This window comes from Lithobates pipiens, unplaced genomic scaffold (genome assembly GCF_037356315.1).
Source record: "Lithobates pipiens isolate NorthernLeopardFrog02 unplaced genomic scaffold, aLitPip1_a1.2 Scaffold_22, whole genome shotgun sequence".
NCBI lineage: Eukaryota > Metazoa > Chordata > Amphibia > Anura > Ranidae > Lithobates > Lithobates pipiens.
In genome coordinates, this window is record NW_027507784.1 from 172,649,384 (window position 1) to 172,668,938 (window position 19,555).

General features: G+C 39.7%; 1 protein-coding gene across 1 annotated transcript in view; it reads right to left on the bottom strand.

Annotated features, from left to right (window-relative positions):
- Positions 1 to 1,854: 1,854 nt before the first annotated feature.
- The window catches only part of TRPM2 (transient receptor potential cation channel subfamily M member 2), a 406,419-nt gene continuing 388,718 nt past the window's right edge, over positions 1,855 to 19,555 (bottom strand). Inside the window, exons 31-34 of the mRNA XM_077448652.1 lie at positions 14,063 to 14,168; positions 11,541 to 11,642; positions 9,383 to 9,499; positions 1,855 to 1,990 (exon numbers count right to left, since the gene is read on the bottom strand). Coding sequence (XP_077304778.1) covers positions 1,865 to 1,990; positions 9,383 to 9,499; positions 11,541 to 11,642; positions 14,063 to 14,168 — 451 coding nt within the window. The 3' untranslated portion in view covers positions 1,855 to 1,864. The remainder of the gene's footprint in view (positions 1,991 to 9,382; positions 9,500 to 11,540; positions 11,643 to 14,062; positions 14,169 to 19,555) is intronic.

Genomic DNA, 19,555 nt, shown 5'->3' on the forward strand with positions numbered 1-19,555 from the left:
GTGAAACAATAAAAGTGTAATATTCTTTTAAATTTCATACCTGGGGGTGTGTATAGTATGCCTGTAAAGGGTCGCATGTTTCCCGTGCTTAGAACTGTCCCTGCACAAAGTGTCATTTCTACAGGAAAAAAAGTCATTTAAAGGCACTCGCAGCTATAATGAATTGTCAGCTCCACGTAAAACAGAGAACAGTCATCGAAAGTCATTGATAAAAAAAAGTGTGGGGTTCCCCCAAATTCAATTGCAAGGCCCTTCAGGTCTGGTATGTATATCAAGGGGAACCCCGCGTCAAATTTAAAAAGAAATTACGTGGGGTTCCCCCCAAATATCCATACCAGACTTTAAGGGGAACTCCACGCCAATTATTTTTTTTTAAATGCCATGAGTTCCCCCCAAAAATCCATACCAGACACTTTATCCAAGCACGCAACCTGGCGGGCTGCAGAAAAAGAGGGGGGTGAGAGAGCACCCCCCCTCCTGAACCGTGCCAGGCCACATGCCCTCAACATTGGGAGGATGTTGATGGGGACAAGGGCCTCATCCCCGTAACCCTGGCCGGTGGTTGTGGGGGTCAGCGGGCATGGAGCTTATCAGAATCTGGAAGCCCCCTTTAACAAGGGGACCCCCAGATCCCGCCCCCCGTTTGAAATGGTAAAGGGGTACAAAAGTACCCTTCCATTTCACAAAGAAAGTGTACAATTTAAAAAAAAAACACACACACACACTGTTGGGAAACAAAAGTGTTTCACCAGAGTCACCTCACTCCCTTTTGAATGTGTAAGATGGGCTTATGCCCTGCATCTGAGTGCTTCAGGGGCTGTGGGAATGAGGCTGACTTCGAGCACTGTTTTTGGTTTTCTCCTATTGTATATGCATTTTAGTCATCTTATTATTATAGTTAGTTATCTACTGCTCTGGGTTTACCTAATATTCTGTACCCTAAAAATGGTTTGTTAGGTGTCTTTGGAGAATTAACTGTTCCTACTTATAGTAAACGTTTGTTACATATATAATACTTCTTTGCTAAAAAAGACTATACTCCTATCTTGGAAAGGTATGACTTGCCCTACTTTGACTACTTGGATCCAGATGATAAACGAAGATCTGCCTCTGTATAAACTTACTTTTGAACTCAGAAAGAAACCTCATCTCTTTGACAAACTGTGGCATAATTGGGTATCCAGCCCTCTTACCCTGACATCATCAGACTCTGGAACTCTATGAATCTTTGGTATTTCTGCTTTTGTAACGTTACTCTGACATGTTATAGCTTGTTACGCCTACATATTGTGTAACGTGATATCTACCATCATTCTTTGTACTATTATCACTTTTATTGAGGTGTTGGAGGCAAAGATGGGTTGTGTTGTACTTAATTTATTGCTTTTTTTTATGTATACCACATGAAAATTCAATAAAGGAATCTTAAAAAAAAATGATGCTTATAGAAGCTGAGGCTTTTTGAAGAGTTGCATTTCTAGTCTGCAATGGACGCTGAATATGATCAATTTATGAAAATGTTTGAGCCCTAGAATGGTGGAGTGAATGATTGCAAAAAACAAACATCCCAGCAAGAGCACCCAGGAATGTCATTAACAATTTTATTTTACATGTTATACTGTAAATATGATTTGCTAACAAATAGTTACAACGCTTCAAAGCCATAAATGCCTAATGCTGTAACATGTGGGATCCTAAAAAGTTTAATAGAATATACGCTAAGCAAGCCATACCTTTATGACTACTGACAGGTTAAGTGAATAACATTGATTATCTCCTTACAATGGCATCAGAAAGTTGGTGGTACTGTATATATTAGGCAGCACATCAAAGGAAAGCTCCAAGCTAAAGCATGTGCTGTTTATTAATAATACGCATTATAACAATCTACTACTTTCTGAAGAATGTCTTTGTGATTTGCATAAAGGGGTATCTTCTGGTCTACAACTTGCCAGCGGACAGATATTTCTTGTTCATTACTTTGAATATTCTGAAAGAAAAAATAAAGAAATACTTTATAGGCTAACTAACTAATTTTAATTTATTCACATTAGCATTGGCTCTCCTACAATTGAAATAAACCATCCATTGGCAAATGCAAATATTCTTGGAACAGAAAATAAGTGAAACGTTTTAATGAAGACTTCCTTTACTGCTGATTTTTTGTAGCCATCAATTCAAAATGTTCTTACTATGCCTATTAGCCTAGCTAGAGTGTCTACCTCCACCTGGTTAAGAAGAATGGAAAGGTCTCACTGGTGGAGTTTTTGGTATTACACACACACACACACACATATATATATATATATATATATATATATATATATATATATATATATATATATATATATATATATATATATATATATATATATATATATATATATATATATAGATAGATAGATAGATAGATAGTTGTGTTCGAAAGTTTGCATACCCTGGCAGAAATTGTGACATTTTGGCATTTATATTGAAAATATGACTAATCATGCCAAAAAACTGTCTTTTACTCAAGGATAGTGATCACATGAAGCCATTTATTATCACATTGTTTTTTTGGCTCCTTTTAAAATCATACTGATAACAGAAATCACCCAAATGGCCCTGATCAAAAGTTTACAGACTATTAAAGGTTATTTTCACACATTTGTGGCTTTTTAAATCGCAATTAGTGGCTGTTTATAAATAGTCAATGAGTTTGTTAGCTCTCACATGGATGCACTAAGCAGGCTAGATACTAAGCCATGGGAAGCAGAAAAGAACAGTCAAAAGACCTGTGTAACAGGGTAATGAAACTTTACAAAGATGGACAAGGATATAAAAAGATATCCAAAGCCTTGAATATGCCAGTCAGTACTGTTCAATCATTTAATAAGAAGTGGAAAATTTGGGGATCTCTTGATACCAAGCCAAGGTCAGGTAGATCAAAAAAGATTTCAGCCACAACTGCCACAGGAATTGTTCAGGATACAAAGAAAAACCCACATGTGACCTCAGGAAAAATACAGGCTGCTCTGGAAAAAGATGGTGTGGTTGTTTTTAAGGAGCACAATACGATGATACTTGAACAAAAAAGAGCTGCATTGTCAAGTTGCCAGAAAGAAGCCTTTACTGCATGAGTTCCACAAAAAAGCCTTGTTATAATATGGCCAAAAACACCTTGACATGCCTCATTGGGCTTTTTTTGTGGTATTGGCACAGTAAAGGGTTCCTTGGCAGCTCAACCATGCAGCTCTTTTTGTTCAGGTATGGTTGAATTGTGCTCCTTAAAAACAACCACACCATTTTTTTGAAGAGCAGCCTGTATTTTTCCTGAAGTTACATGTGGGTTTTTCTTTGTATCCTGGGCAATTCTTCAACCAGTTGTGGCTGCAATCTTTCTTGGTCTACCTGACCTTGGCTTGGTATCAAAAGAGCCCCGAATTTTCCATTTCTTAATAAAGCATTAAACAGTACTGACTGACATATTCAAGGCTTTGGGTATCTTTTTATATCCATTTCCATCTTTATAAAGTTCCATTACTTTGCTATGCAGGTCTTTTGACTGTTCTTTTCTAACTCCTCATGGTTCAGTGTCTAGCCTGCTTAGGGCATCCAAGTGAAGGCATCCATGCTGAGGTCACATGTGGGTTTTTCTTTGTATCCTGAACAATTCCTGTGGCAGTTGTGGCTGAAATCTTTTTTGATCTACCTGACCTTGGCTTGGTATCAAGAGATCCCCACATTTTCCCCTTCTTATTAAATGATTGAACAGTACTGACTGGCAAATTCAAGGCTTTGGATATCTTTTGATATCCTTTTCCATCTTTTTAAAGTTTCATTACCTTGTTACATGGGTCTTTTGACTGTTCTTTTCTGCTTCCCATGGCTTAGTATCTAGCCTGCTTAGTGCATCCATGTGAGAGCTAACAAACTCATTGACTATTTATACACAGCCACTAATTGTGATTTAAAAAGCCACAAATGTGAGAAATTAACCTTTAATTGTCATTTTAACCTGTGTGTGGCACCTTATTTGTTTGTACCAAGGCCAAACATTCTAGGGTATGTAAAATTTTGATCAGGGTCATTTGGGTGATTTCTGTTATAATTATGATTCAAAAGGATCCAAAAAAACATGTGATAATAAGTGGCTTCATGTGATCACTATCCTTGAATAAAAGCCCAGAGGATATCTGCCTTTGCTTTGGTCAACATCACAGAGACTATCTCCTGCGTTCCTGTTTAAAGACTTTCTTGGCTGACATCCCTTCTGTCTCCAGATCCTGCTTGCTGTTCCACTACATTTATCCCAGACTTCTGGCTTGGCTGACTATCTGTTCCGGTTACTAAACTTTGGCAATGTTATCACTACATATATATGAATTTATACCTCTCAAGAAAGTGGAATAAACAGCGGTGCTCTAATACTACTAAATCAATAGTGAAGTGCATACACAGTGACCTGCTAAGTGTCACCTCAATAGTGTGCAACAAATGATCTTTACAAAGATACACTACGCCTACCAAAATTCAATGTGCCTCATATCATATTATAAAAATAAAGCATAAAAGACAAAAAGCACAAGGACACACTCCCTCTGACAAGTGTGAAAAAATAATTATGAGCATCCATATAAAGTTCATGAGCACTCGAGTGATTCGATGAATGGTGTAGAATAATGTTTTGACTACGTTTTGTTCTTTTTACTTTTATTATTAAACAAGTGTGATTTAACTGTACTTCTGTCTCGGTCTGATTTCACGGTTTCTAACATGATCAAAATCTTAATCCAATCAATACAATTCTTAAGCAATGTGAATTCTATACTGTGGTCAACGAAGTCCCTTAAAATATCTCTAAGCCAGCAGTTTTAATCTACATACAATTATGAAAGGCATAATTTAAAGTAAATCCATTCATCACCTTAATAAATATATCATATGCAGTAATAAGTGAAACTGGGAGATTTAATTTCTATAAAATCTTGGCAAAAATCAAAATAGTTCAACTAAATTTAGCTTTTTAGTTTAAATGCCTTGGAGTCAATAGGGAAGGGTGAAATGATTGATTTTGGTGGTTCCTAAAGGGAAACATTGGCTTTAAATGGCTCCAGATGATATTGTAAGTTCTTTTCAACTATCCTGGAAATTTTCTTCTTCCAAAAATGGATCATTAACTTATATATTGTATGGTTTATTTTTTCAGAAAGTGATAGTACAAAACAAATGTAAAATCCCAATACTAGAATTTAAATGAACTAAACTTGCCTACATACACCCCCCTTAAAAAATAAAAAATAAAAAGATACTCAATGGCCAAACTTCAGAGTTTTTGCTTTGGCGAAAGTTTGTCGCAAAATAAGCTAAAAACAATCTATTCCCCCCTGTTCATATGTAATGGAAAATCAGCAATTATTATGGTGCTTCTAACTAGGTAAATTAGATTTTAAATCATTTTATACCATCTGTGCTTAGAATCCACAATAGTAATAACATCTCTTTGTATTCTGTCTATTGATCCTTTTTAATCATGGGAATCAAATATCAAGCCTTATTTGAGAGTAGGAATTCTACTGAGGACATCCACTCACAAAGAACCAAAAGCCTTTTCTTTAACAGATGCTGCATAGGAAGACCCCTAATTATTAAATCTTTATGTACCTATGAGATGACAGGTCCCTGGCAGTATTCACTAGTAAGCCTACTGGCCATACAGTTGTAGCACTAAAGTGTATCTTTACCTTTTATTACCTTTTATTTTCGCCTGGTGATTCTGCCAGTAACACATTTCCTGTTCTAGGTGACAACACTCACATACAGTATCTCACAAAAGTGAGTATAACCCTCACATTTTTTTTATTTATTTTATTATATATTTTCATGTGACAACACTAAAGAAATGACACTTTACTACAATGTAAAGTAGTGAGTGTACAGCTTGTATAACAATGTAAATGTGCTGCCCCCTCAAAATAACTCAACACACAGCCATTAATGTCTAAGCTACTGGCAACAAAAGTGAGTACACCCCTAAGTGAAAATGTCCAAGTTGGGCCCAATTAGCCATTTTCCCTCCCCGGTGTCATGTGACTTGTTAGTGTTACAGTGTCTCAGGTGTGAATGGGGAGCAGCTGTGTTCAATTTGGTGTTATCACTCTCACTTTCTCATACTGGTCACTGGAAGTTCAACATGGCACCTCATGGTGAAGAATTCTCCAAGGATCTGAAAAAAATAATTGTTGCTCTACGTAAAGATGGCATAGCCTATAAGAAGATTGCCAAGAACTTGAAACTGAGCTGCAGCACGGCCATACAGCGGTTTAACAGGACAGGTTCCACTCAGAACAGGCCTTGTACTTCCGGTTCCGGCGCCGCATGAGCTAGCTGCGCCATAGCCTAGCTCCCGCTGCAGAGCCCCACAAACCAGCATCGAAAGCCTGCCTTAGCGGCCCCCATGCCTCTTACTCGGCTCCGGGTGCCTCCTGACGTTCCCCCTGCTGCTATGATCGTTTTGTGGAAAAAAGTGCACTCGTACGAGGCCACGGCGGCACCTCCAGACCAGCCGCAAATCGAGCCCCCGGCTTCGGCCTGCTCCGCTCCAGCTCCTCAGGCATCTCCGGCGGAGAATCCAGATGCGGCCATGGAGGTAAGCGGGGTCGCCTCCCATGCATCCCTAACATCCACTGCTCCATCCCTGCTCCATGGGCATGCTCTCCTACCTCCCCCAACCCAGATTGAGGACATTCAGCCACCCTCCCAAGGGGAAGATGGGCATACCAGCCGCATTGCTCGTGCAGTGGCAGCCCTGTTATATCCCATGATTGCAGCATCGGTGGAGAAAGCCATACATGCTGGGCTGAAACAAATTAAGGCTCAACTTACAGAGCATACAACCAGGCTGAATGAATTAGAACACAGAGTTTCTGAGGTGGAAGATGAATTATATCAGTCCCAAGCTGCAGAACAATCACAGGAAAAAACTAACCAATATATTATCCAGAAATTAGATGATTTGGAGAACAGATCCAGACGCTCCAACCTGCGGTTCGTAGGTGTTCCTGAGACGCTCCCCACAGCCAATCTGAATGACTTCTGCACTAAACGCATTCCAGAAGCCATGGGTCTCACGGGACCCTTCACGGTGGAACAGGCCCACCGTATGGGATCATTTAATGTGGACCGCAAATCCCCCCACCCTATCATTTCCAAATATCTGAACTATGCGGACAAAGCCCTTATTCTTCAAAAATTCTGGCAATCACCTTCCTTACATATTGATGGCGTCAAAATTTTGATCTTCACAGACTATTCCATTGAAGTATCCAAAAAATGCAAAGCTTTCCAACCGATTTGCTCTGAACTTTTCAAACTACAAATTAAATTCTCTCTGGCATTCCCTGCTGTACTTTGACTTAAATCCCCAAAAGGGGAACAACTCTCATTTCAGGACCCATCGGAAGCGGAAGCATTCCTGCGGTCTCTTCGGTCGGACTTGTCTCCAGCCACGCCTTCCAAATCTACCTCCACCGCTCTCTGGATCAGAGGAGCCCTAGGAAGGACTCCCCTAAACGCTTTCGGGCCTCGGCTCCGGATCATCGCCACCGCAACACTCTACGCTGAAGTTTCCCCTGCCACCTTGTTCCTGACTTCCAAGTTCTCTCAGGTCGTATGGCAAGTTTGATGTAGTGGCTGCTCACTCCTGTACTTTTTGATTTTTTTTTTTACATACATACAACAGGTCGTACACCTTCTGATTGCACCTTCTGATATTACTATCTGACCTCATCCATAGGCTCGGTCCTCTCGAAGCTCTTCTCCAGGACTTTTTTTCTATGGACACTACCAACGAACCATTCTCAGCGGAACTTTCTATACCTTGCCAATCCCCTTCCTCCCCCCTTCCTCCCCTCCCTCCCTCCCCCTCCTTTTTTTTCTTTCTTCCCCTCCCCTTATTTTCTTTATTTAGTTTCAAGAACTTACTTGATAATTCCTGGCTAGGCCTTAGATCATTTTTGAGCCTGTCTATAGCGCCTGCTACTGTTAGGGTTCAAGACAGACACACTGATCCATCCAGTTTGGTCCCTTTTGGACTATGTTATCCCTGTCTTTGCTGTTATTGAACGTACTTTTGTATCTCACGGTATCTCAAGAAAATGCATTGGATCTGTATTTTTCTTTTTATATGTGCCTTTGTATTGTTTTATCTCCCAATAAAAATTATTTGAAAAAAAAAACAGGCCTCGCCATGGTCGACCAAAGAAGTTCAGTACACGTACTCAGCATCATATGCAGAGGTTGCCTTTAGGAAATAGGTGTGCAAGTGCAGCCAGCATTGCTGCAGAGATTGAAGGGGTGTGGGGGGGGGTCAGCCTAACCGTTCTCAGACCATACGCTGTAAACTGCATCAAATTGGTCTGCATGGCTGTCATCCCAGTCATGGAAGAGTGGAAGAGGACTCCAGTGGCAACCTGTGAAGCTCTGGTGAACTCCATGCCCAAGAGGGTTAAGGCAGTGCTGGAAAATAATCGTGGCCACACAAAATATTGACACTTTGGGCCCCATTTGGACATTTCACTTAGGGATGTACTCACTTTTGTTGCCAGTGAATTAGACACAAATGACTGTGTGTTGAGTTATTTTAAGGGAACAGCAAATTTACACTGTTATAAAAGCTGTACATTCACTACTTTACATTGTAGCAAAGTGTAATTTCTTTAGTGTTGTCACATGAAAAGATATAATAAAATATTTACAAAAATGTGAGGGGTGTACTCACTTTTGTGAGATACTGTACCATACTGTATTCATGGAGAAGCATTGATGTCACTCTAGGACATTAGCATAAACATATCCTCCTCTCCTCTTCAAAGATGGTTAGGAACAAGGCTAGCTGATTCAGCAGAGGCAATGAGCACAGGAAATTCTCTGCTCACAAGTTTTCTGCCAAGATCAACAGGTAATTTTTTACACATAGTCTGGTTGAAAAAAGACACAAGTTCATCTAGCTCAACAAATAAAAAGGGAAAAAAAAATCATACAATCTTATACACAGAATTCTATACCCACAGTTGATCCAGAGGAAGGCAACAAACCTCAGCAAAGCATGATCCAATTTGCTCCAGTGGGGGAAAAAATTCCTTCCTGATCCCCCAAGAGGCAATCAGATATTCCCTGGATCAACTTTACCTATAGAATGTTAGCATATAGTTCTATTATGTACATTTAGGAGAGAATCCAGGCCTTTTTTTTTTTAAAGCAAAGTGAAATTAACATGCCAAGGGGAAAAAAATGTAAATACATTTATTGTTTACCTACCCTTTAAAAATATGTTAACTAACTAGGATATTATTTTTGGTAAATATTGATATTATGTTAAAGCATATAAAAAAAAAGTTCTTACTTGCTTTAACTCTAGTAGTATAGGATCATCTTGTCTATCAAAGTGCAGGCTAACTGCAGTGGTTTCCATCCAAGCGTTGTCTGTATTTCTTGGGTCATCAACATACCCTTTATATACCTAAAATTAATTCATAGAACAAGTATAATAGTCAATACAGGTCTGTTTGCTCTGACTAAGGTAACTCAGTACAATAGTTTTTGTTTGTCTTCTGCTACATTAGAGACTTATATAATAAAGTTTACACATGTGCAACAAGCCAGACATTTAATTCATTTTTCTCATATTAGTGATTAAAATCTCACTTGGCAGCTGTATAAGTAACATTATAGAGCTGAACTCCATGTCTTCAGCCTCTTCCCTCTCTGTGTTTTAAGAACAGACTTTAAAACACTACTGGCAGGAGAATGCCAGAGAAAAAAGCTCTCACACATCACATATACATTATCCATGTATAATTTTGCTAATTGTATTTTGAAATCCATTAAGGGACACAGGAGAATTCTTAATTCTTAGACATTTGGGCTATTCCACTGCCTTCAGGAAGTCTGGCAAAGCCAACCTCCATATCCAACCATCATACCTGAGGTTTAGTGGGCAATTGACTTCAAGAATAAAATTTTATGGTAAGTACAAACAAATGTTTTTCTTATTGTCCAATGAGGGACACAGAAGAATAATAATTTTTAGACATTTTGGGACATCCAAAATCAAATGAGGGGTGGGCAACAGCAACTTAAAGTTCCAGCAGATGTGGAATCTATTGCAAGGAAGTACAAAGCTTTGATACCTGATAAAGGCTAGTTGCAAAAGGGGTATAAAGGCAAGTATGTAAATCAACCTGATGAGGGGAAAAGGACACCAAGAATTAGCCCGGTCTTCCTAAACAGGAAACTACTACCTGATGGAATGATACGCCCCTAACTAACAATGTTGAGAACAACTTAGGTGTGCCTGGGATGTGATAGTCACAGTTAGACTATCTGGCTGTTTAGTAACTACATAATTTTACAAATTATGAAAAAGAACATTTAAATGGGCAAAAGGACTTTTTCCCAATAGGAACCAGCAGCACAAGCCATGTGGAACAATTAGCCTTAATAGGGGTGATAAAAAGCTAGGTCAATGGTATAGCCTCTGTTGCTGAGGTAACACCAATGCGGTAATGAGGTAACGACACCAATGCGCCAATGAGGTAACACCAATGCGGATAGCTACTGCAAAGAGATGAGCTCAAACAGAATGTTTGAAGTCTTGATTGAATTTACCAAAGAAAAATATCTATTTATATCAATATCTTGATGCAAGAGAAAATTTACAGAGCTGAGAAAAAGGCATTCAAACTTTTAGGTCACAAGCAAAAATTGAGGCATGATGGTTGGATGTGGGATAATATGCTGGTTGATGTAATACTTTTTGGATGTTAGTGTACAAACCTCTTGGGGGCAGCAGTATTACCAAAATATCTAAGAAATTTCCTCCTGAAAACATTTTCTTATTCATTTTGGATCGAGTGCAGAAAGTTTAGAACCCCTGCCAGGTTTTTACACAGACATCAATAATGATCACAAAAGTTCTAGCCCTCCCCTGCTCTAATAAATAAATGTTTTTTTGTTTTGTTTTTTCTGGCAAGTTGCTGTTTGAGAATTGCCTTCTGGCAAAGTGTTGTTAGCAGAAGAGGAATTCAAGTAAAATCTCTCTAATAGAGCCCTGGGTACCCCTTCTCTACTGTATCCTATATTTAAAAAAAATACATTTTTGGGCTTGACAGACTTTAATGTGGAACTCTAGGCAGAAATAAAAAACACTATTTAAACCAATTTTCAGAAAATCCTTAAACGTGTTTTATGTAACTAGCATGGGTCCCTAAATCTATCTTCAAAAAGGTCCCCTATAAAATCTGGGCAGCAGCACTCAAGGTCAGCACTGCAAGCCAATCAGCCTGTTGACAGAGATATTCAGGACCAGACTGTGGTGTCTTAACCAGACCACCAGCTGACCAGAATTAATAAATGATTTGGTAGGTAAAAATGTTGGCTGTAAACAAAAAGAAAAATAATGTTTTTTTTTTTTTACTTTGTGTTGTTTAGCCCTGCCTGGCTGTTCGCCTGGTTGTTCAGCTTTGGATTCACAAAGTGAATTACAGTAGCTCTCCACTTACTTCATTGCTATTGTTTAACAGTTCTTGAAACTTATCTAGAAATCTGTATTTTAAGATCTTCCTTAGTTTACGTGGTAGTGTGTCTCCTGGTTCCAATGTACCCTGTTTAGAGAAATATAATAATAATGATTGTAGATTAATGTATATCATTTTTATTTGTAAAAATCTGTTATAACCCACATTCCTTTCATAATCAATACAGGCAGTCCCCGGCTTACAAACATCTGATTTACAAACGACTCCTACTTATAAACGGAGGAAGATAACAGGAAATCTACCCCTAGGAAGGGAAATTTACTCCTGTAAGAGTTCTCATGGGGAAAATGGTGTCTCCACTAGGGATGAGCCGAACACCCCCCGGTTCGGTTCGCATCCAGAACATGTGAACGGGCAAAAAATTTGTTTGAACATGTGAACACCGTTAAAGTCTATGGGACAGGAACAGGAATACTCAAAAGTGCTCATTTTAAAGGCTTATATGCAAGTTACTGTCCTAAAAAGTGTTTGGGGACCTGGGTCCTGCCCCAGGGGACATGGATCAATGCAAAAAAAAGTTTTAAAAACAGCTGTTTTTTCAGGAGCAGTGAATTTAATAATGATTAAAGTGAAACAATAAAAGTATAATATTCCTTTAAATTTCATACCTGGGGGGTGTCTATAGTATGCCTATAAAGGGGTGCATGTTTTCCGTGTTTAGAACAGTCTGACAGCAAAATTAAATTTCTAAATGAAAAAAAGTAATTTAAATCTACTTGCAGTCCGACAATACACATAAAAGTTCATTGATAAAAACGGCATGGGATTTCCCCACAGGGGAACCCTGAATCAAAATGTTAAAAAAAAATGCGTGGGGGTCCCCCTAAATTCCTTACCAGGCCTTCTGTTATATTACACTTTTATTGTTTCACTTTAAGCATTATTAAAATCACTGCTCCCAAAAAAGTCAGTTTTTAAAACTTTTTTTGCATTGATACACGTCCCCTGCGGCAGGATCCAGGTCCCCAAACACTTTTTATGACAATAACTTGCATATACCCTTTAAAATTAGCACTTTTGATTTCACCCATAGACTTTTAAAGGGTGTTTTGCGGCTTTCGAATTTGTCGCGAACACCCAAAATTGTTCCCTATTCGGTGAACGAGCGAACAGCCAATGTTCAAATCGAACTCATGTTCAACCTGAACATAAAGCCCATCCCTAGTCCCCACTGAAGCTTTATCACTAACCCTTGTTTCCACAACAATCAAAAATTTTCAAAATCCAATTGTCATAAGGACAGAAAGTGAGGTGAAATCTGGACAGGGGCACAGACAGCAAAACAAATGTTACAGGGGTGTTAACCCTTCCCTATGACATCCAAAAAACGTAAAAATATTTTTTGGGCTGGAGTTACACCTAGAAAATGTACCTGTTCCAACTTACAAACAAAATTAACTTAAGGACAAATCTTGTTTGTAACCCGGGGACCGCCTGTACACAAGTTACATTTGGATATTTTCTGTCCCTATATGAATATTGCTACAAACCTTCACATTTCCCTATAAGGTTTAGTATAACCCTTTTTCTATTTGTGTAATATATGTATTTATTTATGTAAAATGGTTCAGATAACTGTGCACCTGGTATACAATTCATCATTCACTTTTCTGAATCGCGTTACTATGAAATGTAATTTGTGCATGACTGAGGTGAGAGGCCTTCTCATGAAAGAGAGATTTAAAATTGTCTAATTCCTTTGGACCTGTACTTAATTTCTCTGTATTAGAGATATTTGACACAAGGGCTGGGAAGATCGTTATGCTGAGTTACAGGGTTGTTTCAACTGTACTGCACAGGGAAGAACTGTCAAAGCACACTTTATATAGTCACCTTAAAATAAAATAATCCAATTCAAATACACTTTATTGTGTGAAGAACCATTGCCCTAAATGAACAGATGTGATTATTATAGTGGGCAATGATGTACCTTCTTATAATATCCACATTTTACAGATACTTTTATGTCAGCTAAGATACCAACCATTTTCAATTTCACATTTTAAGTTATTTATTTTAAAGTTTTGTAGTACACTGTTTCTCCATTGAAACTGGCCACATCTATGAAGTGGACACTATAGGAATACTTGTAGACAGTATAAAACTCCCAGAGGTTAGCTTAGTTGCTAGGCTGATGAAGTAGGCATCAAAACATATTCCCATTGGCTACAGAGTCCCAGGGTTTGACAGCTCTCCTGACAGCTCTCTCCTTGTGGGGGCTGCCCGGTTGTTTGTCTGGATCTCTGCACCACGTCCTGTAGCAGCTTTGACATCCAGTGGCTCCAGCGTGGATTGGACTTCCCTTCGGTGGTCTAATATATATCTGTCACCTTGGATATCTTTGAGTGCATTTTTGCTGTGAATTGATGACGTTTTCAATAAACTGTTCTACACTATTTCCTGCTATGTACCTCTCTTTCCCTTCTTCTATATAACTTTTATATTCTTTATATAACTAATGTTTTTACAAACAAATGGAAACCTACTCCAAGAAGAGCCCAGTGCTCTGATGAGTTGTATTTAATGGCCAAAACTTCTAGCATTTTCTTTGACTTTTTTCTGCTAACAGAGCCATCTTTGTTTCTTTTCCACCTGTAAAATATTAAATGTAAACTATAAAAATAAAGAAGTTTATCCATTGTGTTTTAATTCCAGCAAATACTTTTGTACAACCTGGTTTTAAAAATAATATAGAATTGAAAGAAAACATTTTTTACAAGACTACTGAGCATGTTATAGCATATCTAAACTCAAATCCAAAAATGTAATACATTACAAAAGGTAATAGCTGTGGGGATGAGTTGATGGAGGAAGTAAAACCATGAATTAGTTAGAAGCAGGATAGGCTTCTTTAAAGAGAAAGGTTTCCAGGGATTGTCTAAAGATGGATAGATTAGGGGATAGATTGGGACAGATTGGGGTAGGGAGTTCGAAAGGATGGGAGAAGCTCTGAAGAAATCCTGCAGCCGAGCATGGGAGGAGGTGGCAAGAGAGCTAGAGAGCAGGAGTCTCTAGTCTTTAGTCTCAATTTGTCATCCTTAGCCCTTGTACACACGGTCAGACATTCCGACAACCAAATCCGTCGGATAAATTCTGACGTATTTAGTCCGGAAGTGGTGCGGCATACATGCGGTCGGATTAAGTTGTCGGAATTTCTGGTTGGCAAGAACGCGGTGACGTAAGCCGCGTATGACAGGACTAGAAAAGGGAAGTTCCGCACCACGTCTGACACCCTTTGGGCTCCTGCTGATCTCGTGTTTATCGTGTGTTAGTAGAAGTTTGGTTAGAGACGATTCGTGCTTTTCAGATTTGTGCTTCAGATCGTTACTGCTCTTCAGTTTGTGCTTGTCGGTGCATATCTGCTTATCAGTGTGTGTAGTCAGTTAGCATTTGTTGCTCATTGTGGACTATATCTTGGTATAGTACGCTTTGATTTGCATTGCTTATTGTCTGCTTGATTCTGGTTTTCAGTTCGTTCTTTCAGGCCTTGCTGTTTATTGGTGCTTTCTGTTGTCCGTTCTGACCAGCCAACCGTTTTCAAGCCATGTTTTGTGTATGTACTCGTCATAGACTTTGTGCTGTGCAGGGGCTTGGTGTTGGGCTTTTAACTTTGACACAAGCCTGGTCCATGAACAGGGCAAGGAGGAGTTCGTGGACCAAGAATTGGTTGCGCCAGCGTGACCAGTTCTCGCACATGCCTTTGCTTCGTGAGATCCAGGAGAATAATCCTGATGATTTCAGGAGTTATCTCTGGATGACGGACCCCGTTTTTCACTGTCTGCTGGCTTTGCTGTCCCCTTATATCAGCAGGCAGGATACCTGCATGCTTCAAGCCATCACTCCGGAGCAGAGGCTCATCGCCACCTTGCGCTACCTGGCGACAGGGAGAAGCCTTCAGGACCTCAAGTTCTCAACAGGCATCTCCCCCCAGGCTCTGGGAATCATTATTCCAGAGACCTGTTCTGCCATCATTCAGGTCCTGCAGAAGGACTATATGACGGTAAGTTTTCTCTTTTAACATCACATTCTATGTATTTAATGTTTGCTAATTTCTTGTATTTCTTTCCTCATTCCCTAATTACCATGATTGCAATATGCTCTAATTGATATGCTTTGCCCCTTTGTCCTCATGCATACTGGAAGCTTTTCAAGTTCCTTTTTTGTCCTTCATGCATATTTGCCTTCACTAACTTCCCCAGCATGCTCTTCTGGGGCCATAAACATATAGTCTAGTCACTTAGCAATGTATTTTGTCAGCTCCATAGTATTGTTTTCCCCTAAACACCCCCTAAAATGTGTACAAATGTTATGTGTGTGCTTAAATTCATGCAGAGTGCCCGAATTTTTTTTTTGGTTGGCCCAAACTCATTAGGAACCCCCCTCCACCCAACTGCTAGGTCAGCTGATAGAAATCCTCTAGCTGCTGACTTTGCCAAACCCAATACCCACTATACCTACCTTTTTCTGGTCAGATTTATGGATGAATTCACCAAAGCATGTAGTACAAGGGCCTGCCTCAAAACTTTCACATGCTACAGTTTAAATTTTTTTTCTCCTATTATTATCTTGATAGGTAATAGCAGAATGTCACAATGTGCTTCCATTTGTTCCTTTTTTTGTATTATGACACTTCTTACCTGTCCGGTGGGCTGCCAATAGTGCAAGTAAGGAGGGGCTGGCCAAAGTATCACACATTATTTATGCATTCAGCTCTCAATGAAGTGGATAGAGTTACCTGTCCAAAACACCCCCCCCCCCCTCATTTTTTGCAATGGGCCATCAGATGGGGGGGATGGGGGGGGGTGAGTAATCTGATAATACTTTAGGCTTTAAATACTCATTTCCCAAAATGTTATACTGATATTGTCCAAAAATGTTTGTGTTTAATCTGCTTGCAATGTTTATGTGCAAAATGACAAATTTTTTTTCTTGTTTGACTCCACAGTTTCCTTCAACGCCACAGGAATGGCAGACTGTGGCCTCCCACTTTACCAGCCATTGTGACTTTCCCAATTGTGGAGGTACAATTGATGGGAAACATGTCCGCATCCTCCCACCCCCCAACTCGGGGTCCTACTATTATAATTACAAGGGGTTTAATAGTATCGTGATGTTGGCGGTGGTGTCAGCGACCTATGACTTCCTGTATGTGGTCGTGGGGCAAAATGGCCGGATGTCGGATGGTGGAGTGTTCGTACGGACGGAATTCTACTGGCATCTCCAGAATGGCAGTCTGGGCTTGCCACCTCCAGAGGAGAATGTAGAAGAACTCCTGTTCATTTTCGTTGCGGATGAGGCGTTTGCTCTGGCAAACCATCTGATGCGGCCTTTCCCGATAAGGACCCTCACCCCGGATCAGAGGATCTTTAATTTCCAGCTGGCCAGAGCCAGAAGAGTCGTGGAGAACACTTTCGGGATAATGGCCATCCGGTTCCGCCTATTTTTGACACCAATACACATGGTGGAATATAAATTAAATCACATTGTGCTTGCCTGCTGCGTTCTGCACAATTTTTTGAAAAAACATTCATCAAACTATGTGGCCTCAGTTGGCCCTGATGCAGACTTGATGGAAAATGTCAACCTCACGGCCCTTGAAGCTGCTCGTCCTGGCTTGCCCCCCCAAAGCTCCCGCAAGGTCAGAAACCAATACATGGAGTACTTTGTGGGTAGGAGGGCCATTGATATGCCAGACAATGTCTGAGAGGCCTTTTTTAAATAAATTTTTCTTTGAAACTCCAATAATCTTTGTTTTCATTTACTGCTTGGCTGTGTTTTAGGTGTCTCCTATGTATTTTTGCTGTTTTTTTTGGGCCTTTTTCTACAACAGTGCAAACCCAAGTTCAGAGCGAGATGAGGTGACAGTCTCTTCTTCAGATAACCTTCTTATGTTGTGGCTCTGCTACACACACACCTTGTTTTTGTTGGTAATGTATGTAGTGCATTACTGACAAAAATATTGCTCATTTTCAGCACCATGGCAGAAATATGTGGGGTCATGAAAATGGCGTGATTGGGGAAATTTAAACATCACTGTGGGTGTTATTTACTAAAGGCACATCCACTATGCACTACAAGTGCACTGCAAAAGTGCACTTGAAACTGCACTTGGAGTGCAAAGTGGATTTGTCTTTAGTAAATAACACCCATTGCCACAGAAAACAACAACTTTACTACAAATACTGCTTTTGGGCATTGAAAAAGGAAGCCACACATTGTTGATAATTTATTTTATTACTCAAAGCACATTCACATGTGCGTTCAGAAAATGGTTTTACAACAAACCAACATATTTGGTGTATAGAAAACATTATTTTGGGTAACATTTTTATAACTTGGCGTTTTTGTGTAAACAGGCATGTATCAAAGCATAACATACAGAACACAGGAACTTCCAAAGTTCAACTTTGAAAAGTGAAGACAATATTAGACATGAGTATGTCCAAACTGTGCTGATATTGCCTTCATCAGATGGGTGTCACCCCTGGAAAAGCCAAATTTGGAAGATGCACACAAATTGAGAATAAAAAAGTGGCCAGTTTCCTCCTGATCCCATCCCTAATGTCAACATGTGCTATCTCCCATCATGGGGTATCAATGTACAAGTTTTGGGGGTGCAACCCCTTCATCTCAGCCACTTTAGTAGCAAGGAAGGGTTTGCACCCACAAAACACGTAAATTGATCCTCCATGATGGGAGATAGTACATGTTGACACACTGTGTGCATCTTCCAAATTTAGCTTTTTAAAAAATATAAAAGTGTTTGTGAAAATTTAAAAACGATGCTAGCTAGTTTGGGGTGTTTCAGACTCTCCCCAAAACATCAACGTTGTTCTTCATTTTTTGTTGAACATCATTGATGTTTTTCTGTATATTCTCTAAATCGCGATTGCACCCCATTATCTCCCCAGTGAGGATCTGGGCACTTTACTGGTAAAATGCGATTCTTCTTCCACATCACCTAAAAACAAAAAAACACACACCATGTATTATAACTATGCAGACATACATTGATTAGCTTACCAGAAGCTGTGGTCTCCGACACTCACCTGTTGTGATAATTTCGCCAATTTCAACAATCTCTCCTTCCTCCTTCTCCCCTGCTTCTGGTGTTCGTATTTCCCCTTCTTTGGGAGGTGTGGGGTCCCTGGTGTCCTCAGACGTCCCGAGTCTTCTCTCCCCTATGAGAATGTAAAAAAGGAATACTTAGCATACAGAGGGAAGAAAAATTAATATGAAACATTGCTTGGAAGTGTCGTACAATTGTGTTTTTTGGCAGAGTTCAAAGGTGAGAACATTATTTTTGACACTTTCTAAAGCTGGAATACTTACCTGTAGTGTGAACAAATGTAGTCAAGTGCAAGTTTGCAAAACGTCATTTTTGGAGTGGGCTGACGAACAATGTTTATTACGAACGATTGAACCCATGAACTTGAAAGTGGCCATTTTAAACTGTACAACATTAAATTAAAACACATGGAGCAGTATGCAAGCAATAATAATAATATGAACACACGACAACTACTTACTTTTTTGAAGAACTCGCTTGATCCTTCTGTACTGATCATGCTCCCTCAGTTTCAGGTCTGACCAGCGTTTTCTTAGTTGATCCTTGGATCGTCATACCCCAAAATTCTTCTGGAGACTCTTCACAACTTCAGTCATGATCTTGGCCTTTCTGATATTTGGGTTTGTGTAATGTCCATACTTCCCATCATAGTCGTTCCTCTTCATTATGTCCACCATCTCCAATATCTCTCCAAAAGACATATTTGAGGCCTTAAATCTTCTCCGGGATCAGGACGTTTCAGGCTCCGGGCTTTCCTCGTTAGTGGAATTAGCATGCTCCTGCTGTGTCTCCGCCATGTGCTCTCCCCACTGCGCCGAAAGAGAAGGGGCGGGGAATAGTCTAGAAAGAACGTCAGGGGCGGGATGAGTTTCACGCATGCGCACTGTATATAAAACGCAACACGCGTGTG